At 49.0% G+C, this 25,488-nt stretch overlaps 1 protein-coding gene across 5 annotated transcripts in view; it reads right to left on the bottom strand.

Moving 5' to 3' along the window:
• The window catches only part of LOC122543290 (RNA-binding motif, single-stranded-interacting protein 2-like), a 241,062-nt gene that overhangs the window by 5,050 nt on the left and 210,524 nt on the right, over positions 1-25,488 (bottom strand). For 4 of the 5 annotated variants that reach the window (XM_043681793.1, XM_043681796.1, XM_043681792.1 and 1 more), the window contains exons 6-12: positions 13,796-13,875; positions 13,466-13,575; positions 9,648-9,694; positions 8,639-8,732; positions 7,100-7,150; positions 6,034-6,189; positions 797-877 (exon numbers count right to left, since the gene is read on the bottom strand). In XM_043681793.1, coding sequence (XP_043537728.1) covers positions 797-877; positions 6,034-6,189; positions 7,100-7,150; positions 8,639-8,732; positions 9,648-9,694; positions 13,466-13,575; positions 13,796-13,875 — 619 coding nt within the window. The remainder of the gene's footprint in view (positions 1-796; positions 878-6,033; positions 6,190-7,099; positions 7,151-8,638; positions 8,733-9,647; positions 9,695-13,465; positions 13,576-13,795; positions 13,876-25,488) is intronic. The other variant, XM_043681795.1, reaches the window with a different exon arrangement.

Here is a 25,488-nt window from a genome sequence, read left to right as displayed (position 1 = left end):
GGACTGACTTGCTTAGGGCAATGGGAAGGCTGGTGGCAGATGGAGTTTTGTGAGGTCAAACATTTTGGAAAGACCAAACTTGAGAAAGTTTTCAAGACTCAAATCCACAATCCTGGAACATGTGACTGCAGGTAGATAAAATGCCAGGATTTCAGAAAAAGAGTATAAGAACAAAGAAAGAATGATAAAGTGATACAAAGCACGTGCTCATTCCTCATTACGGAAAGGACATTAAGAGTGTGAATGGTGTAGATTCACCAAGGTGAGAAGTAACAGATATGTGGAGACACTACAAATCCTGAAACTATTTCCACTGGAGCAAAAGAAGCCAAGAGGAGATTTAATAGAAGATTCTTGAAAAATCAAAAGAATTTTGAAAGTGAACAGGGGGCAATTCTGTCAGCTGTGGACAGAGATTTATCTGGACTGAGTGAAAGCTCCCTTTATTTCTGTAAGGACTTGGTATACTGGCTGCACTGGTACAATGTGGAGCCTCAGCTTCACAAACCGCCTTGAGTGATTTGATGAAAGTCTCTCAGCCATATTGGTGAAATCAGTTCATCCGCTGTTAACCAGTTTCCTAGTTGGTATACTTGAGATGGAGATCACTGCATATTTTTAAAGAAATATGGACAAAACTCTGAAACCGGGAAACATACAACAGGAATGAGTGTGGCAGTGGGATGAGATTGGATTGCTCCTGCAAAGAGCTAGGACAGACAACGCTGGGATGAATGGCCTCCTGCAGTCTACCCTACAAGAACAGTCAGCAAGTCTCGGGTTTCAAGGGACTTACCTCGACAGATACATTGGAGGGAGGCATTGGGTTGTACTGAGGAATGTATGTCCCTTGTATTGCTGTGGTGGCAGGCATGTACTGGGAAAAGATACAGAACAATTCTTAGCAACTTGACAAAAGAAAGCTACAGAGAGACTTCACAGATACACCTCAGTTATTTGTAATCCTCATTAGTGGCACAATCCTAAAGGTAAATTAAAATACAACCTTTATCACACACCTACTCTTATTTAATCTGAAAATTGTGTTTTCAACAAAATACCATCATTTACAAAAACATGGGCAAAATAGAGATGGCACCTTGTTATATTATGCAGAAACAATCATTAAAAAGCTTCATAATCAATTAGTTGCTTTGAAATTTTGGTAGATAGGAAAAGGGAATTGATATTTCTAGGTAAGGTGAGATTACATGTTAAACTTTTCTGTTCATTTGATGCCTACAAAACCATGTTCTGTGCTAATTATATTTTGGTTACCGAGAATGAAGTGATATAAATTAATAAAATGTACAGTTGGGGGTAAAGTATTATACCAGTTGTAATTACTTAGCTTTGAACAGTGTCCCACAGAATACTTGAGGTAGAGACCACAGCAGGGGACACAATAAGCAACATGCCTGCTCCTTCTGCCTCTTCACACTGACTGGTCTCGGTCAAAGGCAGCTGCAATGGATGTATGAGACCATAAGACATGGGAGCAGAAGTAGGCCATTCAGCCCATCAAGTCTGCTCTGCCATTCAATGAGATCGTGACTGATCTGATCAACCTCAACTCCACTTTCCTACCTTTTCCCCCATACACTCTCGATTCCCTTTCTGATTAAAAGTCTGTCTATCTCAACCTTGAATAATAACGCAGCCTTGACAGCCCTCTGTGGTAAAGAATTCCACAGATTCACTCCCCTCAGAGAGAAGAAATTCCTCCTCATCTCTGTCTTAAATGCGCGAGCCCTTATTCTGAGATGATGCCCTCTGGTCTGAGACTCTCCCACAAGGGAAGATAATCTCTCCATATCTCCCCTGCCAAGTCACATAAGAATTTTATATGTTCCAATAAGGTCTCCTCTCATTCTTCTCAACTCCAATGAGTACAGGCCCAACCTACTCAACCTCTCCTCATAAGACAGTCCCACTGTCCCTGGGATCAGTCGAGTGAACCTTTTCTGGACTGTCTCCGATATCAGTCTATCTTTCCTTCGATAAGGGGCCCAGAGCTTTTCACAGTATCCAGTTGCGATCCAACTAATGCCTTGTATAGTTTTAGCAAAACCTTTCTACTTTTACACTCCATTCCATTTGAAATAAAGGCCAACATTCCATTTGCCTTCCCTATTACCCACTGAGTTGAGAGTGTAGTGCTTGAAATGCACAGCAGGTCAGGCAGCATCCAAGGAGCAGGAGAATCGACGTTTCGGGCATAAGTCCTTCATCAGGAAGGGCAGATGAAGGGCTTATGCCTGAAATGTCAATTCTCCTATTCCTCGGATGCTGCCTGACCTGCTGTGCATTTCCAGCACTACACTCTCGACTCTGATCTTCAGCAGCTGCAGTCCTCACTTTCTCCTATTACCCACTGAACTTGGATACCAGCTTTTTTGTAATTCATGGACAAATCCCTCTGCTCTGTAGCTTTCTTCAGTCTTTCTCCATTTAAATAATATTCATCTCCTCTATTCTTCCTGTCAAAGTGTATAACTTCACATTTTTCCTAATTATATTCCATCTCCTAAGCTCTTGCCCACTCACTTAACATGTCTATGTCCCTCTGCAGACTCTTGTGTCATTCTCACTACTTCCCTTCCCACCAATTTTTGAATCATCTGCAAACTTAGCAATACTGCATTCACATCCTCATCCAAGTCATTCATATAGTTTGTAAATAACTGTGGCCCCAGCACTGATCCCTGTGGCACTCCATTGGTTACAGGTTGCCATCCTGAAATTACCCCGTTATCTCAACTCTCTACCTTCTAATGGATAGCTGCCAATCCTCTATCCATGCTAATATTCTATTTCCAGCACCATGGGCTCTTATCTTAATAAGTAACCTAAAGTGTGTCACTTTGTCAAAAGCCTTGTGCAAATCCAAATTTATACACTGATTCACCTTTATCTATCCTCCTTGTTACCTTCGCAAAGAATTCTAGTAAGTTTGTCAGACATGATCACTCTTTCATGTGGCCATGCTAATTCTGCTTGATCACATCACATATTTCTAAATGCACTGCAATTACATCCCTGAAAATAGACTCAAACATTTTCCCAATGACAGATGCTAAACTAAGTAGCCACTGGATGTGGCTAACACGGGTTACAAAATGTGCACATGATCTTTATTCAGACTTCACTGTTGTTGCCTGGAGGAGAGGCTCACCACGGGAAGGTGTGCAGGCATCAATAACAACTTGCGTTTATATAACACCCTTCATGAAATGTCACACCATGATTCACCGAGCCAGGTGAAAAGATATTAGAATAACTTTGCGTAAGGGATCAGTTTTAATGAGCATCTCCAAGGAGGCTGTGAGATTTAGTAGACCAATGAGGCCTTGGCTTACCAGCTCATCCAAAAGACCACATCTCTTGACAGTGCAGCACTCCCTCAGTACTGCTCTGGGAATGTTCATCCTGGATTATGCGCTCAAACTTTTGACTAGGTCAAAAACCCGCAAGCATTTCACTTAGATGTAAGAACGTAAGCAAGGAAGCCAAGTTAACACTTCAGGTTGTGGGCTGACTGTGGTCTTTTCCTTTCTTTGAAGGAAAACAAACTACAAGCACCCCACCAATCCCCAGAGGTTCAGCCAGACAAGTGTGCGACTGAGCCATGTAGATAAGCCAAAGAAGATCGCAGGTTCAATGCCTGTTCTGTGCTGAGGTCGCTCATTGCCATCATGGTGGCTGCTACAATTAGCCTCTGTGCCAGTGAAAGTAAATAACTGTTTGGACTTCCCACTCCTGGTCAAGAATCCAGTCAGCCGCCGGTGGTCTAATCTTCCCTGGCCAGCCCCATTCTCACAGACACTGTCCAGCAGATTCTGCATGCTGGTTTCAACACCTTCCTCCCAACTCTCCCTCCCTGCACCATCTTAGAGGCCCTGTTCAATTGTAGCAGCCATGTTTGAAACCAGCTCACACAGATTCCAGGTTGAACCTGAGACTTTCCAAGCCATTCTTTGGTCATACAGACCTGGAGTATTGCTGAAAAAAAGACACGTTTTGTCGAAGCTTTGCACTCATCTGGACACTTCACAAGAATTCAATGGGAAAATTTATAATGCACAGGAGGAGAGTGTTGATTGGTTGGTGAGTTGACTCTGATTGCTAGTTGCATTGCGATGGAGAATGCACCAATGAATGACGATTGACAGTTAACCACTAGGCTTTGTTTAAATTTTAAGGTTGACTCTGATTGGTGAGCAGGTTGGTATGCACTTATGTGTGTGTGTGAGATGCACCTGTCTGTACTCAAACATAGAAACATGGAAAATAGGAGCAGGAACAGGTTATTCAGCCCTTCAAACCCACTCTGCCATTCAATATGATCATGGCTGATCATCCAACTCAGTCCCCTCTTCCTGCTTTCTCTCCACTACCTTTGATTCCCTTTAGCCCTAAGAACTATATCTAACTACTTCTTGAAAAAATTCAACATTTTGGCTTCAACCATTTTCTGTGGTAGAGAATTCCACAGGCTCCTCACTCCCCACATTTCTCCTCACCTCAGTCCGAAATGGCCTACCCAGTATCCTTAGGCTGTGACCTTGGTTCAAGACTCCTTGGTCATCGGGAACGTCCTTCTTGCATTTATCCTGTCTAATCTGTGAGAGCCCTTCACATTCTTCTAAACTCGGGTGAATTTGGTCCTAACCGATCTAGTCTCTCTTCATACATCAGCCCTGCCATCCCATGAATCAGTCGGGAAAACCCTTCGTTGCACTCACTCCATAGCTAGAACTACAAGGAGGCCAGGAAGCTAGGCATATTAATACACAGGGCCTTGTTCCTAATAGATAGAAAGAATATATACACACATTGCACCTGTTTCAACTCAATAAAATATAAATATAAACATGTTCACTGGTTCAGTTCTCAGGGCCCCACTCCATGCATAGGTTAAAGCCAACCTGTCTAGTTTAAAATGTAAACAAAGCATTGCCAATAATCATTAATTGATGCATTTCCATGGCAATGCCTCTACCAGTCAGAGTCCACTTGCCAACCAATCAGCACTTGCCTTTCATACCGTATAAATGTTAGTACTGCCCGTGAACTGGTATTCTTGCAAACTGTCCTGATGAGCACAGACAAAAAAGTGTTTTTTACTCAGCAAGAACATCCAAGTCAGTGGCATTGCAGATATTTATGGATGTAGGTTTGCTTGCTGAGCTGGAAGTTGGTTTTCAGACGTTTCGTCACCATACTAGGTAACATCTTCAGTGAGCCTTCAAATGAAACACTGGTGGTGTATCCCACTTTCCATTTATGCATTTTGGTTTCCTTGAGTTGGTGATGTCATTTCCTGTTCTTTTTCTCAGGGGGGTGGTAAATGGGATCCAAGTCAGTGTGTTCATGGTAGCTCACAAACCCACCAACACACTAGAACAGCAGCTAATGAACTTGAAAGACCCTACACAGACAACAAGCAAAACTAATTTCATTTACAAAATACCGTGCAAGGACTGCAACAAACACTACATTGGACAAACAGGCAGAAAACTAGCCACCATAATACATGAACATCAACTAGCCACAAAACGACATGACCCTCTCTCATTAGGATCCTTACATACGGATTTGGAAGAACACCACTTCAACTGGGACAACACATCCATCTTAGGACAAGCCAAATAGAGACACGCACGAGAATTCCTAGAAGCATGTCATTCCAACCTGAACTCTATCAACAAACACATCGACTTGGATCCCATTTACACCCCCTGAGGAAGAAGAACAGGAAATGACATTACCATAGGAAATGACATCACCAACCCAAGGAAACCCAAACACATAAATAGAAAGCGGGCTACACCACCAGTGCTTCATCCAGAGACTCACTGAAGATGTTACCTAGTATGGTGCTGAAACATCTGAAAACCAACCTTCCAGCTCAGCCAGAACCTCAACCTGAGCTACAAATTCTCTCAAAACTCGCTAGCAGGTATTTATCTTCTGAGGCCTTGATTTACAATGAAGAAGAAACTGCTTGAGGTTAATTATGTACTCACTTACTTTTCCCCATGATCCCAGAGCACTACCAGTGTAGGCAGCACTTACCGTTCCTGTGCTGCCCAGGGACAGATGACTAAGCTGTTGGGTTAATGGCCCCATCATCGACGTGGGCTGGATAGACATGGTGTGGTCCATCGTAGGTGTTATTACTGTTCCCTTCAAAAAAAAACAAGCATCACAAACCATTCTGAGCTTTCAGTTTATTCAATCTTCTGGAGGCAGTGACTCTCATTGGGAACATATTCCAAAGGTGGCCAGAAACTGATGCTGACAGCGAGGGCTGAACAAGGCAGGGAGGTTGCCCAACCTGGCTAAGCCCAGCCAAAAAGGACACTGTTTTCAAATGAAGACAGAGATGAGGAAAAATATTTTCTCAGAGCGTTGTACAACTTTGGAATTCTGCCTCAGAAGACAATGGAGGTGGGTTGGGAGTGTCGATATTTTCAAGATGGAGGTCAATAGATTCTTGATGACCATGGTGATGAAAGATTATCAGTAGATATGCAGAAATATTGAGTTGAGATTAAAATCAGATCAGTCACTATCTTATTGAATGGTGGAGCAAGCTTGAAGGGTTGAATGGCCAATTCCTACTCGTATTTTGTGTGTAAGTCAAAGGACAAGGTAGCAAGTCGACAACTGGACACTTCCTGGTGCTGGTTAAAGGGTTGTGAAGGATTGGTTTGCCATTCACTCTCCTGACTGGAATTGGTTCATAGTTCAAAAAGGAAGATTAAACCTGGGCTGGAGAGCTAGGGGTCTTTTGGGGGTGTCCAAGATTTAAGTGAGTTCAGGTTGGGTGAGAGTATGCTTTGTTGTTACCACAGTGAACAGGATCAGGTAGTGCTGTAACTCCAGAAGGGTGGCAAGATCATTAGGGATCAGTTGGTCAGCAGATTGATTGGCCAAGACATTGAAACAAACAGGAAACCATAAGTAGCACCCTTTTCTCCCGTAATATAAATTGTGATTGTTTGAAAGTTAGGTGTGAAATGAAAAGCTTTGGTAACATCTTCTGCAAGATCTGATTTTATACAGTTGAAAAGGGAAAAAGAATAAAACTTACCATAGGCTGCATAAGATACGACTGATGGTGCATCCAGGATGGGCTATGAACCTTCATGTGACACGAAACAAGAGAATAGTCAACAACAATAACTTTAATTTTATAGCATCTTCAATGCAGAAAAACATCACAACATAGAACACCGAGTTACAAAAGGATATACTGGGTCAAGTGGCCAAGAGTTTGGTCAAAGAGGTAGGTTTTAAGGAGAATCTTAACTCAGGAGAGATAAGTAGAAGGTGGAGTGGTTCAAGGAGGGAATAATACAGAACTTAGGACCCAACCGGCTGAAGGCACAGCCCCCAACAGTACGTCCACTGATGTAAATCAGAGATGCTCAGATGATCAGAATAGGAGGAGCACAGAGAGCTTGCAGAGAGCTTATTGTCTTCCAAAACTTAGCAATGCACTTGAAAGTACAGATTGAGAGGTGATCATGACCTGAAGTGATGTTTAAAATATGCTCCAAAACATCAGCTGTACACTGGAGCTTTGATATTGATTTGGGTCTGGAGGTAATGGCTGTGCATCTAAACTTTGAAGAAATAAGCCCTCCCTCCGCCTTCAGTGAGAAGGAGAGATTGAAGACATTGGGACTGTTCTCCTTGGAGAGGAGGCGGCTAAGAGGGAAATCTGATAGGGTTTTTTAAAATCATGAGTGGGTTGGACAGAGTAGATCGGGACAAGCTGTTCCCACATGGAAAAGGAACAGGAACGAGAGGGGCAGAGATTGAAAGGGATGAAGTGTGGGGGAGGTGAGGAAAACCTTTTCCATCCCAGCGAGTAGTTAGGGTCTGGAATGTAGTGCCTGGGAATGTGGGGGAGGCAGGTTCCATTGAGGCATTCAAAAGGGGCATTGGATGGTTATTGGGATAGAAATGGGGTACACGGAAATGGGGAAAAGGCAGGAGATTGGCACCAAGGGATAGAACTAGTGGTGATACAATGGGCTGAATGGCCTATTTGACACCATAACAATTCTCTGATTCTGTGTGGAACATGAAACAGTTAAACTTTAAAAAAAGTCTACAAACCTTTAAAACAAAACATGAGGTCCATCATGTATTCTCATATTCATACTAGTATCTCGGGTCACCACCTCTGATTGAGTACATTCCTGGATGTATCATCACAAGACCTCCTGCTGCCAACCACCTCTCCGCCCTCCGCCCACCCCCCACCCGTATACATTCTCTCTCTCACACACACTCTGCTACCACTGGTTCAACATCTTTCAATGGAAGACCTTCCACTGCAATTGAAAATCAGAGAGAGTTGGATGATTCTTGACTGACAGTCAAGCAACTTTTGCTCCTCTCAATCTCCAATTTTGATGAAAGCTCGAGTCGAAATATTCAAATAGATTCCTTTTTAAAAAATATCTTTGTTTATGATCTACAGTATTGCTCCTGGGTATGCTAGCTGTTTTCCGAAAGACACGGCAGCAATCCTGGATGTTTGCCAACCCAACCTGCACTTGAGGTCTGAGGCCTACACCGAGAGTATGCATTGTGTCATGGGTAATCCACAAACACTCACCTGATATGAAGACACGGGAGAGGTGATGTATGGTGAGATAGATGTCTGTGCGATCATCCTGTTTGGAGCAATACTGTATGGACTAGAATAAAATCTAGAACAAGAGAGGACAGAGAGACACTCAGTCATTGTTAGCCAAATGTTTATTTTGTTGTTCCCCTGCGATTCCTTGTTTTCTTCCCATTCCATTCTGATCCTGCTTCATTAAAACCACAGGAAACCCTGCCCCATACATACTACGTGACTCGCATGTTTCATGGTATGGGAAGGGATATGGCCTACTTTCCAAAGACACCTCCAAGGAAAACCCTGGAAATCCTCTGGCCATGTGAAAAATGGAGCAGAGACCTATGGAATCCTTGTTCCACTAGAGCAAAGATCACAGAAAGTCACTCTTAGGCCTAGATAATAAATTGGCCAGGAACTGCAGGTCAGCATCGTCAGAAGAAGATAGAAGGAAACATCGAGGAGAAAGAAATTGCTGAAATGAGAGACAAGTTGTCCAAGTTTTTCTTTTTGTCTCGCTCTCATCAGGAGTAATGCAAGAATGCCAGATTTCCAACAATCACAATAACTTACACCACAGGAGAAAAGGGTGGTCCATGGAAATACTTCGGCCAATTAGAAAAGGGTGGTCCATGGAAATGCTTCGGCCAATTAGAAAAGGGTGGTCCATGGCAAAATCTCAGCCAGAGGAAGGTGTTCCACAGCAACACCTGGCCATTAGACTTGATCTGCCAACAAATCATTAGTCTTTTCTCTTGGCAGTTTAGAAAATAAATCGTCTCTCCTTTGGAGCTTCCAGACACAACACTGTAATGTAAGATGATTGCCTCAGATGGCCTGAGTTTTTTTGGTGGATTCATCAATCATGAGGAGCAGCAGACAGTTGCTTCACTACTTTCTTAGCCAAGGTAATAGGTGATGAGAGGCTTAAGGCACTGAAAAAGGAAAGAGAATCTGATAATTATAATGGGAGCAACCATCACAGTAAGGCTAGGATACTTACTCATTTTGCAGAGCAGTTGTTGGGTCATACGTAAGAGTCATTGCGCCCTGAGGGAATAAATTAACAATGTCTTCTCATTAACAGTAAGTAACCAGATCTGGATTCAGAACAGGCCTTTCATTCCATCTGCACCTTCCACAGACTAAATGTAGAGTAACTCATCATACTCTACCCACTCACTTAATCTCCTTCCACAAGCCTTATGATTAGATTCCCTACAGTTTGGAAACAGGCCCTTCGGCCCAACAAGTCCACACTGACCCTCCGAAGAGCAACCCACCCAGACCCATCTCCCTCTGACTAATGCACCTAACACTATGGGCAATTTAGCATGGCCAATTCACCTAACCTGGGAGGAAACCGGAGCACCCGGAGGAAACCCACACAGACATGGGGAGGATGTGCAAACTCCACACAGAAAGTCGCCCGAGGCTGGAATTGAACTCGGGTCCCTTGTGCTGTGAGGCAACAGTGCTAACCACTGAGCCACCATGCCACCCCATAAACTATCTTACTGTCGGCGCCAACTTGATTTCTAAAGGAAAACTGGGCATAAATAGCCCTTAATCTCCAAATGAAATTAATCTGAATTCCTGAAGATTTAAAGCCACATCTCCATTTCTAAATCCTAATTTCCAATCGGTCTCCACCCTTAAGTTCAGCCACTTGTCCCAAGAGGTCTCTATTTGCACAACTGCTTCCAAATATTATGAATATTTCACAAAGACATCAACTAAAGGGGAAATATAACAAAAACTCTTAGATTATGGAAAGATTATGTCTTGACGTGCATGTGGTCCAAGTTAATTATTTTGTGCACCATAGATCCCACAGAAACATTTGGCCCAAACGGTTCATGCTGGTGTTCATTCTCATTGAAACATAGCAAACAGAAGGAGGAGGCCATTCAGCCCTTCGATTCTGTTCCACCATTCAATCTGATCATGGCTAATCATCCAACTCAGTCCCCTGTTCCTGCTTTCTACCCCATACTCTTTGATCCCTTTAGCCCTAAGAACTATATCTAACTCCTTCTTGAAAACATTTAATATTTTGTCCTCACCTGCTTTCTGTGGCAAAGGATTCCACAGGCTCCCCACTCTCTGAATGAAGAAAGTTTTTCTCATCTCAGTCCTAAATGACCTGCTCTGTATCCTTAGACTGTTAGACCCCCTGGTTCTGGACTCGCCGGTCATTGAGAACATCCTTCCTGTGTTTACTCCACTTGAGTCTCCTCCCATCTTTCCTCATTTAAATCTGTCATCATTACTCTCTATCCCTTCTCCCTCATCTGCTCATTTAGCTTCCCCTTAAACCTATTTGTCGTATCCATTTTCACCACTCCCTGTGGGAGTGAGGTCCACATTCTCACTGCTCTCTGGGCGAAGGCATCTCTTCTGAATTCTCTGTTGGATTTTTTTTAGGGATGATCTTGTATTAATGACCTCTGGTTCTGCTCTTTCCCGCAAAGGGAAACATTCTCTCTATGTTCAATTGAACAAAAAAGACCTCATTTTAAAGACCTCCATTAGATCACCCCTCAGTGGCTTTTGTTCAAGAGAAAACAAACTAATCTGTCAATCCCTTCATGGTATTTAAGCCCAAACGTCCTTGTAAATCTCCTCTGCTCCTTTTCCAGTGCCTCTATATCCTTTCTATAATATGGAGACCAAAACCGCACACAGTAATGTAGATGACCAATGCTCATACAGGTTTAGTATAACTTCCCTCCTTTTCGATTCTGTCCCTCAGGAAATAAGCCCCCTTGTATAGTTTGTCTTTTATGGTCTTGCTAACCCTGGCTCAACTTTTCCCCTTCCCTGCCTGTTCAGACCTGGTCACTGTGCCTCAATAAATAGCAACCAAGTCAGCACTTGCTGGATATCCCGGCCTAGGAGCTTTGTGCTATGCATAGCCTTGTATTACACCAGAAAGTCCAGTTTCCCCTTGACTCTCGATGAGAGCTCCTTGCGTTTGGAATCTTGGCAGGTAAACAAAAAGATCAACTTGCCTTGGCAGAGCATCTTTAACAGAGTGAAATATCCCAAAGTGCTTTGCAGCTGCAAATATCAAACAAAATGCAATGCTGGGCCGCAGAAGGAGACAATTGGGCACAAGACCTGAAGCTCAGATGGATTAGCAGGTTTTAAGGAGCATCTTAAATGAGGAAAGATGGAGATACAAAGATGTTTAGGAAAGGAAATCCAGGGGGTCCATGTTGCTGAAAGATGGGCACCATTAGTGGGTGTGATTGAAGAATCCAGAATTAGGTGAGGGCAGATATCTTGAAGAGTTGTGAAGCTGGAGGATGGCAGACATAGGGCCATGGAGGGATTTGAAAATTGAACAGTTAAAATGTTTGTTAAAGAGGACTGGGAGCTAATGGCAGTGGCTCAGCACAGGGGTAATGGGAGAACAGGTCTTGCTGTGATTTGGAGGAGATAGTGAAGTTATTCTTTATCCTTTCATGGGAAGTGGGCATCGCTGGCAAGGCCAGCATTTGCTGCCCATCCTTAGCTGCCCCTTGAACTGAGTAGTTTTCTCAACCTTCAAAGGACAGTTAAGAATCAACCATGTTGCTGTGGGTCTGGAGTCACACATGGGCCCAGCTGAATAAGGATGGCAGATTCCCTTCCCTAAAGGACATTAGTGAATTAGGTGTGTTTTTATGAAAATCAATGGTTGTTGTCATGGTCACCATCACTAAGGGTAGCTGTCAATTCCACATTTTTATTATTCACTGTAATCAATTAATTGAATTTAAATTCCACCAGCTGCAATGGTGGGATTTGAACCTATGACCCCAGAGCATTAGCCAAGACCTCTGGATTACCAGCCCAATGGCAGTACCACAACAACTTATGTTAAGTCTAACAAAACGTCCCAAGATGCTTCACAGGAGTATTACTAAACAAAATCTGACCCCAAACCACGTGAGGTAATGAGTTTGGTAACCACCAGCTTGATCAAAGTTTTGGTTTTAAGGAGTATCTTAAGTTCAGACTTGGAATGTCTTACAGCACCTATACACAGCCTTGATGAGACCACACCCGGAGTATTATGTGCAGTTTGGGTCTCCCTACCTATGAAAGGATATCCTTGCCATAAAGGGAGTGTAGCGAGGGTCAATAGGTTGGTACTGGGGATGGCAGGACTGACCTATGAGGAGAGATTAGTTCAACTCTCAAGGTAGAGAGTCAAGGTAACTGTGGGAGTCAGTTGGCTTGTAGTCAAGTGATAGTGAGAGCTGAGAATAGGACAGAATGAGTAAATGTACTAAAAGCAACCATGTCATTACAGGACTGGATGTGGGAGGTCAGTAGAAAAACATTGAAGGATGGAATCAGGCTCTAAAGTTAATGAACTCTGTTGAGTCCTGGAGGCTGCAGGTGCCCAAGTGGAAAATGTGATGCTGTCCTTGCGCTGAGGCTCACTGGAACGCAGCAGCAGACCAGCAACAGAAATGTTGGCCTGGGAACACGGTGGTGTGTTGAAGTGGCAGGCAACTGGAATCTCGGGGTCATTTTTATGGACAGATCCCATTGATAGATTGCCTTGAGGTTGGATGAGCTTGTGCTTATTGCAGGTTAAGATGGGAGGCAAGAACAGGAGACAGTGTGGCAAGGGAACAATGCACACAAGGTTTGGCCTGGTGGTACTGTCGTGGGCTGTGCCTGTTTGTACAGATGGCACCTACTTGCCTCTCACTGTTTCTGGAATGGCTGATGTATGAAGGTTGACGTGACAGAGAAAGCAACATCTGAGTTCATAGAGACTCAAAATGAGGAGCAGGAGTAGGCCATATGGCCCTTTCTTACCGGCTCTCCATCTCGGGGCCAAGCCCGGCCATTCTGCAAGTACTTGTTCTGGTTTTGCCGCTTTTTCTGCCCACCATCTGCAAATTTGCACAGCAGTGGTTCTGAGGGAGCTGCATTGAAAGACAGAAAACGCCAACATGTGAGAGAAGAATGATGCTCAGTCTGGGTCGAGGAACTCTCAATCCCATGCCCAATGCCCATTTTGTTATCTGAATCCTCAACTCATACTGTGTTACTCCACCCCGTAATCGTAAATGAGAGCATTTCCCAGCTTCCTTTATCTCAAGGGAACACAAAGCAAGAGGCAGGTTCAGAGTCCATTGTACTCACCTGCAACTCCTTGCTGCATCTTAATGAATTTCCCATTGAAGTGAGCAATGATGGCTTCACATTTTTCTGTTGATTCCATCCTGTGGGGAGAAGAGCCAATGGCACAGGGTTAAACAGGCCAAGTCAAGCGGTACCTCATTGAGGTCAGGGCACAGGAACTAAAGCATCTTAAAAATCTTCCTCCCAAGGTATCCTGTGTACGTAACTGCAAGGTCTATGCAATGGGGAAATTGGACAGTCTCAGGCTCATGGCCCAAACTACACATAACCCAGCTCAAAACCTCCCAGTGTGCCACTCAGGGAGTGCTGGGCTGCCCGAGGTGCTGGCTTTCAAATTAAGGACAAGGCCCAGTCTGCCCTGGCAGGGAAGATTCTATGCCACCCATTTCGACAAGTGTGAGGAGATTTGTCTCCCGAGGTATACTTTTCTTGCAATTTGTGTGCCAGAAATAGGTGATCATACCACTTAACCCATTGGTGGTTGTGGGAGCTAGCTGTGCTTCACATGGCTGCCAAGTTGCACACAATAAAACAGTAATTACACTTCAAAAAGGATCACATTAGCTGTAAAAGGCAGTAGAACTGTACACCATTTACATGATGTGACTTGACAAAAGAAACATAGAAACGAGGAGCAGGAGTAGGTCATTCAGCCCTTCGAGACTGCTCCACTATTCAATAGGATCATGGCTAATCCCCTTTGTCAATGCCATATTCCTGTTTTCTCCCCATACCCCTTGATGCCTTTAAAATCTAAAACTTTTTTCTCTTTCTTGAATATATTTGGGATGTTGGCCTCCACCCTGTATCCTGAGACTGTGATCCCCTGGTTCAAGACTCTCCAACCAGGAGAAAATGCTCCCTCCATCTAGCCTGTCTAATCCCTGTTCGCATTTTCTACATTTCAATCAGATTCCCTCTCATTCTTCTAAATTCTCATGAATACTGGCCCAGCTGAATCAATCAGTGGGGTTAAAGAAAGTAATTTTGCTGTCATTAACTTAAATGTTCTTCTTTGAATGTTATGTCACAAAAGATGCCCATTCAGCCCTTTAGCCTCTCTCTCGTGTGCACCCACGCAGACTGGCTCTCTCTCTCTCGCGTGCATGCACACTCGGACAGTCTCACTCTCACGTGCACACACGAAGACTGACTCACTCTTGCGTGCACACACAGACTGTCTTGCGTGCACACATGTAGACTCTCACCTGCACACACGCAGACTCTCTCGCACACGTGCACACACACAGACTCTCTATCGCGTGCGCACACACACAGACTGTTTCTATCACTCTCTCGCGTGCGCACACGCAGTCGCTCTCTCTCGCATGCACACATGCAGTCGCTCTCTCTCGTATGCACACATGCAGACTGTCTCTCTCGTGTGCACACGCACTCTCTCGCGCGTGCACACATGCAGACACTCTCTCTCGTGCACACACGCAGACTCTCTCTCGCGTGCACACACGCAGACTCTCTCTCACGTGCCCACACGCAGACCCTCTCTCGCGTGCCCACACGCAGACCCACTCTCGCGTGCCCACACGCGGACTGTCTCTCGCGTGCCCACACGCAGACTGTCTCTCTCTCGCACGTACACACGCAGATTCTCTCGCGTGCACACATGCAGAATGTATTTCTCTCTCATGTGCACACACGCACTTGTCTCTCTCTTTCTCGTGTACACCCACGCAGACTGTCTCTCTCTCTCTCTCGTGTGCACCCATGCAGACTGTCTCTCTCTCTCTCTCGTGTGCACCCACGCAGACTGTCTCTCTCTCTCTCTTGCGTGCACACACGCAGACTGTCTCTCCCATGCACACACGAAGACTCTATCGTGCGCACACACATGGATTCTCTATTGCGTGCACACATGCAGACTGTCTCTCTCTCTCGCGTACACACATGCAGACTCTCTCACTCTCTCGCGTGCACACACGCAGACTGTCTCGCTCTCGCGTGCACACACGCAAACTGTCTCTCTCTCTCACGCGTGCACACACGCAGACTCTCTCTCGCGTGCGCACACAAAGACTCTATCGCACGCACACAAAGACTCTATCGCGCGCACACACGCGGACTCTCTATTGCGTGCACACACGCAGACTGTCTCTCTCTCTCTCTATCGCGTGCACACATGCAGACTGTCTCTCTCTCTCGCGTGCACACACGCAGACAGTCTCGCTCTCACGTGCACACACGCAGACTCTCGCGTGCACACAGGCAGACTCTCGCATGCACATACGCAGACTGCCTTTCTCCCACATTGACACACGGAGACTCAATCGCGTGCACACACACATTCTCTATCGTGTGCACACACGCAGACTGTCTCTCACGCTCTCGCGTGTACACACAGACTGTATCACTCTCTCGCGCGTGCACACACGCAGACTGTCTCACTCTCTCTCTCTCTCATGTGCACCCACACAGACTGTCTTGCTCTCTCTCATGTGCACTCATGCAGACTGTCTCACTCTCGCGTGCACACATAGACTGACTCTCTCATGCGTGCACACACGCAGACTATCGCGTGCGCACACGCAGATTCTCTCTCGCACGTGCAAATACGCACTCTCTCTCATGCGTGCGCACACGCAGACGGTCTCTAGCGTTCGCACACGCAGACGGTCTCTAGCGTTCGCACACGCAGACGGTCTCTAGCGTTCGCACACGGTCTCTAGCGTTCGCACACGCAGACTGTCTCTCACTCTCTCGCATGCACACACAGACTGTCTCTCTCTCTCTCTCTCACGTACACACATGCAGACTCTCTTGTGTGCACCCACGCAGACTGTCTCTCTCTCTCTCTTGTGTGCACCCACGCAGACTGTCTCTCTCTCTCTCGTGTGCACCCACGCTGACTGTCTCTCTCTCTCTCGTGTGCACCCATGCAGACTGTCTCTCTCTCTCTCTCTCGTGTGCACCCATGCAGACTGTCTCTCTCTCTCGTGTGCACCCATGCAGACTGTCTCTCTCCCTCTCGTGTGCACCTACGCAGACTGTCTCTCTCTCTCTCGTGTGCACCCACGCAGACTGTCTCTCTCTCTCGTGTGCACCTACGCAGACTGTCTCTCTCTCTCTCTCTCGTGTGCACCTACGCAGACTGTCTCTCTCGTGTGCACCTACGCAGACTGTCTCTGTCTCTCTTGTGTGCACCCATTCAGACTGTCTCTCTCTCTCTCATGTGCACCCACGCAGACTGTCTCTATCTCTCTCTCTCGTGTGCACCCATGCAGACTGTCTCTCTCTCTCGTGTGCACCCACGCAGACTGTCTCTCTCTCTCTCTTGCGTGCACACACGCAGACTGTCTCTCCCATGCACACACGAAGACTCTATCGTGCGCACACACATGGATTCTCTATTGCGTGCACACATGCAGACTGTCTCTCTCTCTCGCGTACACACATGCAGACTCTCTCTCTCTCTCGCGTACACACATGCAGACTCTCTCACTCTCTCGCGTGCACACACGCAGACTGTCTCGCTCTCGCGTGCACACACGTAGACTGTCTCGCTCTCGCGTGCACGCACGCAGACTGTCTCGCTCCCGCGTGCACACACGCAGACTGTCTCGCTCTCGCGTGCACACACGCAAACTGTCTCTCTCTCTCACGCGTGCACACACGCAGACTCTCTCTCGCGTGCGCACACAAAGACTCTATCGCACGCACACAAAGACTCTATCGCGCGCACACACGCGGACTCTCTATTGCGTGCACACACGCAGACTCTCTCTCTCTCTCTATCGCGTGCACACATGCAGACTGTCTCTCTCTCTCGCGTGCACACACGCAGACTGTCTCTCTCTCTCTCTATCGCGTGCACACATGCAGACTGTCTCTCTGCGTGCACACACGCAGACTGTCTCACTCTCTCTCTCTCTCATGTGCACCCACACAGACTGTCTTGCTCTCTCTCATGTGCACTCATGCAGACTGTCTCACTCTCGCGTGCACACATAGACTGACTCTCTCATGCGTGCACACACGCAGACTATCGCGTGCGCACACGCAGATTCTCTCTCGCACGTGCAAATACGCACTCTCTCTCATGCGTGCGCACACGCAGACGGTCTCTAGCGTTCGCACACGCAGACTGTCTCTCACTCTCTCGCATGCACACACAGACTGTCTCTCTCTCTCTCTCACGTACACACATGCAGACTCTCGCGTGCACACACGCAGACTGCCTCTCTCTCGTGCGCGCATGCACACATGCAGACTCTCTCTCGCGTGCACATACGCAGACTGCCTCTCTCTCACGTGTACACACGGAGACTCAATCGCATGCACACACACACTCTCTATCGTGTGCACACACGCAGACTGTCTCTCACGCTCTCACGTGTACACGCAGACTGTATCACTCTCTCACGCGTGCACACACGCAGACTGTCTCACTCTCTCTCTCGTGTGCACACACAGACTGTCTCTCTCTCTCTCTCTCATGTGCACCCACACAGACTGTCTCTCTCTCTCATGTGCACACACACAGACTGTCTCTCTCATGTGCACACACAGACTGTCTCTCTCTCTCATGTGCACCCACACAGACTGTCTCTCTCTCTCATGTGCACTCATGCAGACTGTCTCACTCTCGCGTGCACACATGCAGACTGACTCACTCTTGCGTGCACACACAGACTGACTCACTCTTGCGTGCACACACAGACTGACTCACTCTTGCGTGCACACATGTAGACTCTCACCTGCACACATGCAGACTCTCTCTCGCACGTGCACATACGCACTCTCTCTCATGCGTGCACACACGCTGACTCTCTATCGCGTGCGCACACGCAGACCCTCTATCGTGTGCGCACACGCAGACCCTCTATCGCGTGCGCACACGCCGACTGTCTCTCTCTCGTGTGCACACACGCAGACTCTCTCTCGCACGTGCACATACGCAGACACCCTCTCTCGCGTGCACACATGCAGACTGTCTCTCTCTCTCGCGTGCGCGCACACACAGACTGTCTTTCTCACTCTCACGTGCACACACAAACTGTCACTCTCTCGCGTACACACACGCAGACTGTCTCACTCTCTCTCTCGTGTGCACACACGCAGTCTGTCTCTCTCATGTGCACATGCAGACTCCCTCTCTCGCATGCACACACGCAGACTCCCTCTATCGTTGGCGCACACGCAGACTCTCTATCGCGTGCGCACATGCAGACTCCCTCTCTCGCGTGCACAGGCAGACTCCCTCTCTCGCGTGCACACACGCAGACTCCCTCTCTCGCGTGCACACATGCAGACTGTCTCTCTCTCGCGCGCGCGCGCACACACAGACTGTCTTTCTCACACTCACACGTGCACACACAGACAGTCACTCTCTCTCGCGTACATACACGCAGACTGTCTCACTCTCTCTCTCGTGTGCACACACGCAGTCTGTCTCTCTCTCTCGTGTGCACATGCAGACTCCCTCTCTTGCATGCACACACGCAGACTGCCTCTACTGCGTGCGCACATGCAGACTCTCTATCGCGTGCGCACATGCAGACTGTCTCTACACGCAGACTGTCTCACTCTCTCTCTCGTGTGCACACACGCAGTCTGTCTCTCTCTCGTGTGCACATGCAGACTCCCTCTCTTGCATGCACACACGCAGACTGCCTCTATCGCGTGCGCACATGCAGACTCTCTATCGCGTGCGCACATGCAGACTCTCTATCGCTCTCGTGTGCACATGCAGACTCCCTCTCTCGCGTGCACACACGCAGACTCCCTCTCTCGCGTGCACACACGCAGACTCCCTCTCTTGCGTGCACACATGCAGACTGACTCACTCTTGCGTGCACACACACTGACTGTCTTTCGCGTGCACACACATAGACTCTCACCTGCACACATGGAGACTCTCTCTCGCATGTGCACATATGCACTCTCTCACCCATGCACACGCGCAGACTGTCTCTATCACTCTCTCGCGTGCGCACACGCAGACATTCTTGCGTGCGCACAAGCAGACACTCTCGCGTGCACAAATGCAGACTGACTCTCTCTCACATGCACACACAGACTCTCTGTCGCGTGCACACACACAGACTGTCTCTCTCGTGTGCACACACGCATGCTCTCGCGTGCACACATGCAGTCTATCTCTCTCTCTCATGTGCACCCACGCAGACTGTCTCTCTCTCTCATATGCACCCACGCAGACTGTCTCTCTCTCATATGCACCCACGCAACTGTCTCTCTCTCATATGCACCCACGCAGACTGTCTCTTTTTCTCACGTGCACACACACACTCTCTTGCGTGCACAAACGCAGACTCTCTCTCCCGTGCACACATGAAGACTCTATCGTGTGCACACACGGACTCTCTATTGCATGCACACACGCAGACTGTCTCTCTATCGCGTGCACGCACAGACTGTCTCTCTCACTCTCATGCGTGCACACACGCAGACTGTCTCACTCTCTCTCTCGCGTGCACACACGCAGACTCTCTCTCGCGCGTATGCACTCACACACTGTCTCACTCACTCTCTCGCGTGCACACACGCAGACTCTCTCACTCACTCGCGTGCACACATGCAGACTATCTCTCTCACGTGCACACATGCAGACTCTCCCTCGCATGCACAAACGCAGACACTGTCTCGCTCTCTGGCATGCACACACGCAGACTCTGTCTCGCAGACTGTCTCTCTCTCTCTCTCGCGTGCACACACGCAGACGCTCTCTCGTGTGCACACACGCAGACTCTCTCTCGCGTGCACACATGCAGACTGTCTCTTTCTCTCGTGCACACACGCAGACTGTCTCTTTCTCTCGTGCACACACGCAGACCATCTCTCGAGTGCGTGCACACACGCAGACCATCTCTCGCGTGCGTGCACACACGCAGACCGTCTCTCGCGTGCGTGCACACACGCAGACCGTCTCTCGTGTGCGTGCACACACGCAGACCGTCTCTCGCGTGCATGCACACACGCAGACCGTCTCTCGCGTGCGTGCACACACGCAGACTGTCTCTCGCGTGCGTGCACACACGCAGACTGTCTCATTCTCTCTTGCGTGCACACACGCAGACTGTCTCACTCCCGCGTGCACACACGCTGACTGTCTCACTCCCGCGTGCACACACGCAGACTGTTTCACTCTCACGTGCACACACGCAGACTGTCTCACTCTCTCTCACGTGCACACATGCAGACTCTCTTACGTGCACACATGCAGACTCTCTCACGTGCACACATGCAGACTCTTTCTCGCATGCACACATGCAGACTGTCTCTCTCGCCTGCACATACGCGGACTGTCTCTCGCGTGCGTGCACACACGCAGATTGTCTCTCGCATGCGTGCACACATGCAGACTGTTTCTCGCATGCGTGCACACACGCAGACTGTTTCACTCTCACGTGCACACACGCAGACTGTTTCACTCTCACGTGCACACATGCAGACTGTCTCACTCTCTCTCACGTGCACACATGCAGACTCTCTCACGTGCACACATGCAGACTCTCTCACGTGCACACATGCAGACTGTCTCTTTCTCGCATGCACACATGCAGACTGTCTCTCTCGCCTGCACATACGCGGACTGTCTCTCGCGTGCGTGCACACACGCAGATTTCTCTCGCATGCGTGCACACACGCAGACTGTTTCTCGCATGCGTGCACACACGCAGACGGTTTCACTCTCACGTGCACACACACAGACTGTTTCACTCTCACGTGCACACACGCAGACTGTCTCGCTCTCTCTCACGTGCACACATGCAGACTCTCTTACATGCACACATGCAGACTCTCTCACGTGCACACATGCAGACTGTCTCTTTCTCGCATGCACACATGCAGACTGTCTCTCTCGCCTGCACATACGCGGACTGTCTCTCGCGTGCATGCACACACGCAGATTGTCTCTCGCATGCGTGCACACATGCAGACTGTTTCTCGCATGCGTGCACACACGCAGACTGTCTCGCTCTCTCGCGTGCACACACGCAGACTCTCTCGCACGTGCACACACAGACTCTCTCATGCAAACACGTAGACTCTACCGTGTGCACACATGAAGACACTCTATCGCGTGTGCACACACGAAGACTCTCGCGCGCGAGCACACAGACTCACTCACGTGCACACACGCAGTCTCTCTCGCGTGCGCACATGAAGACTCACTATCGCACGTGCACACATGCAGACTCTCACTCCCGTGCACACACGCAGACTCTCACTCCTGTGCACACACGCAGACTCTCACTCCCGTGCATACTCACTCTCTCTCTTGCATGCACACACACAGACTGTCTCACTCACTCTCTCACATGCACACTTTCGTGTGCACACACGCAGACTCTCTCTCCCGTGCACACACACAGACTCTCTCTCTCTCTTGCGTGCACACACACAGACTGTCTCACTCACTCTCTCACATGCACACATGCAGACCCTCGCGTGCACACACGCAGACTCTCTCACATGTACACATGCAGACTCTCACTCGCGTGCACATGCAGACTCACTCTCACATGCAGACTCTCTCGCATGCAGACGCAGATTGTCTCTCCCTCGTGTGCACAAATGCAGACTGTCTCACTCTCTCGCGAGCACACACGCAGACTCTCTCTCGCGCACACACAGAGACTCTAGCATACGCTCACACGGAGACTCTCGCATGCACACACAGACTGTCTCACTCTCTCACGTGCACACATGCAGACTCTCGCTCTCTTGCATGCACACACGCAGACTCTCTCGCATGCACACACGCAGACTGTCTCTCTCTCGCGCGTGCACATACGCAGATTATCTCACTCTCGCGCGCACACATGCAGACTGTCTCACTCTCTTGCATGCACACATGCAGACTCTCGCGCGCACACACAGAGACTCTCTCACGTGCACACATGGAGACTCTCACGTGCACACGGACTCACTCTCATGTGCACACACGCTCTCTTTCGCTCTCTCGCGTGCACACACGCAGACTCACTCTCGCTCTCATGTGCACACACGCAGACTCTGTCTCTCTCGCAAGCACACACACAGACTCTCTCTTGCGTGCACACACGCAGACTCTATCGTGTGCACACATGAAGACCTTCTATCATGCGTGCACACACGAAGACTCACTATCGCGCATGCACACAGACTCTCACTCGTATGCACACACACAGATTCTCACTCGCGTGAACACAGATTCTGTCTTGCATGCACAGACTGTCTCTCTCACTCTCGCGTGCACACACGCAGACTCACTCTCTCTCGCGTGCACACACAGACTGTCTCACTTACTCGCATGCACACATGCAGACTCTCGCTCGCTCTCTCGCACGCACACGCAGGCTCTAGCGCGTGGACACATGAAGACCCTCCATCCCGCGTGCACACACGAAGACTCACTATCGCGCGTGCACACACAAAGACTCTTGCATGCGTGCGCGCACACAGACTCTCACTCGCGTGCACATGCAGACTCTCTCGCATGCACACACGCATACTCTCCCATGGACACACGCAGACTCTCTCTCTCACGTGCACACACGCAGACACTCTCTCGCATGCACACTTGCGTGCACACATGCAGACTCATTCTCTTGCGTGCACATACGCAGACTCACTCGCTCTCTTGTGAGCGCACACGCAGACACTGTCTCGCTCTCTCGCGTGCACACACGAAGACTCTCGCATGCACACACACACTGTCTCACTCACTCTCTCGCGTGCACACACGTAGACTCACACTCTCTCGCGTGCACATATGCAGACACTCTTGTGTGCACCTCTGCAGACTCTGTCTCGCTCTCTCGCATGCACACATGCAGACTCTCTCTCTTGCGTGCACACACGCAGACTCTCTCTCGCGTGCACACATGGAGATTCTCTCTGATGCACACACATGGAGACTCACTCGCGCGCACACACGGACTGTCTCACTCTCGCGTGCACACCCGCAGACTCACTCACGCTCTCTCGCGTGCACACACGCAGACCCTTTCTTTCTCTATCGCGCATGCACACACAAAGACTGTCTCTCTCGCATGCACACACACACTGTCTCACTCACTCTCGCGTGCATGCACATAGACTCACTCTCTTGCGTGCACATACGCAGACTCACTCTCGCTCGCGTGCACACATGCAGACTGTCTCACTCTCGCGTGCACACATGCAGACTGTCTCACTCTCGCGTGCACACACGCAGTGTCCTCCTGCGCGTGCACACGCAGACTCTCTCGCATGCACACGCAGACTCTCTCACGTGCATACGCAGACTCTCTCACGTGCATACGCAGACTCTCTCGCGTGCACACGCAGACTCTCACTCTCGCGTGCACACACGCAGACTGTTTCACTCGCGTGCACACACACACACTCTCTCGCGTGCACATGCAGACTCTTGCGTGCACACGCACAGACTCTCGCGTGCACACGCACAGACTCTCTCGCATGCACACACGCAGACTGTCTCACTCTCTCGCGTGCACACGCAGACTCTCGCGTGCACACATGCACTGTCTCACTCTCGCGTGCACACACGCAGACGGTCTCTCTCGCGTGCACACACGCAGACTCTATCGCGTGCACACACGCAGACTGTCTCACTCTCTCGCGTGCACACAAGCAGTCTGTCTCCCTCACTCTCTCGAGTGCACACACACACAAACTGTCTCACTCACTCTCTCGCATGCACGCATGCAGACTCTCGCGTGCACACATGCAGAATCTCACTCGCGTGCACACACGCAGACTCTCGCGTGCACACATGCAGACGGTCTCCCTCTCGCATGCACACACGCAGACTCTGTCTCGCTCTCTCACGTGCACACATGCAGACTCTCTCCTGTGCACACACGCAGACTCACTCTCTCGCGTGCACACACAGACTGTCTCACTCACTCGCATGCACACATGCAGACTCTCGCGTGCACACACGCAGATTCTCACTCACGTGCACACACGCAAACTCTAGCGTGCACCTGCACACTCTCTCGTGCACACGCACACTCTCTCTCGCATGCACACACACACTGCCTCACTCTCTCGCGTGCACACACGCAGACTCTCTCAGGTGCACACGCAGACTCTCTCGCGTGCACACACGCACTGTCTCACTCTCGCGTGCACACACGCAGACTGTCTCACTCTCGCGTGCACACATGCAGACTCTCGCGTGCACACACGCAGACTCACTCACTCTTGCATGCACGCATGCAGACACTCACTCTCTTGCGTGCACACACACAGACTCATTCTCGCTCTCTCTCGTGCATACATGCAGACTGTCTCACTGTCACGTGCACACACGCAGACACTCGCTCTCTCTCGTGCACACATGCAGACTGTCTCACTGTCACGTGCACACACGCAGACTCATGCGTCCACACAAGCAGACTCTATCGCGTGCACATGTAGACTCTCTCTATCGTATGCAAGCAGACTGTCTCACTCTCTTATGTCACACAAGCAGTCTGTCTCTCTCGCTCTCGCGTGCGCACACGGACTGTCTCTCTCACTCTCTCACGTGCGCACACGCAGACTGTCTCTCTCACTCTCTCGCCTGCGCACACGCAGACTGCCTCTCACTCTCGCCTGCGCACACGCAGACTGCCTCTCACTCTCGCCTGCGCACACGCATACTGCCTCTCACTCTCGCCTGTGCACACGCAGACCCCCTCTCACTCTCGCCTGCGCACACGCAGACTGCCTCTCACTCTCGC

The sequence above is a fragment of the Chiloscyllium plagiosum genome, chromosome 43 (genome assembly GCF_004010195.1).
Source record: "Chiloscyllium plagiosum isolate BGI_BamShark_2017 chromosome 43, ASM401019v2, whole genome shotgun sequence".
Classification (NCBI taxonomy): domain Eukaryota; kingdom Metazoa; phylum Chordata; class Chondrichthyes; order Orectolobiformes; family Hemiscylliidae; genus Chiloscyllium; species Chiloscyllium plagiosum.
The sequence above is the reverse complement of the archived record's forward strand: the minus strand, read 5'-3'. Positions and strand labels throughout refer to the sequence as shown.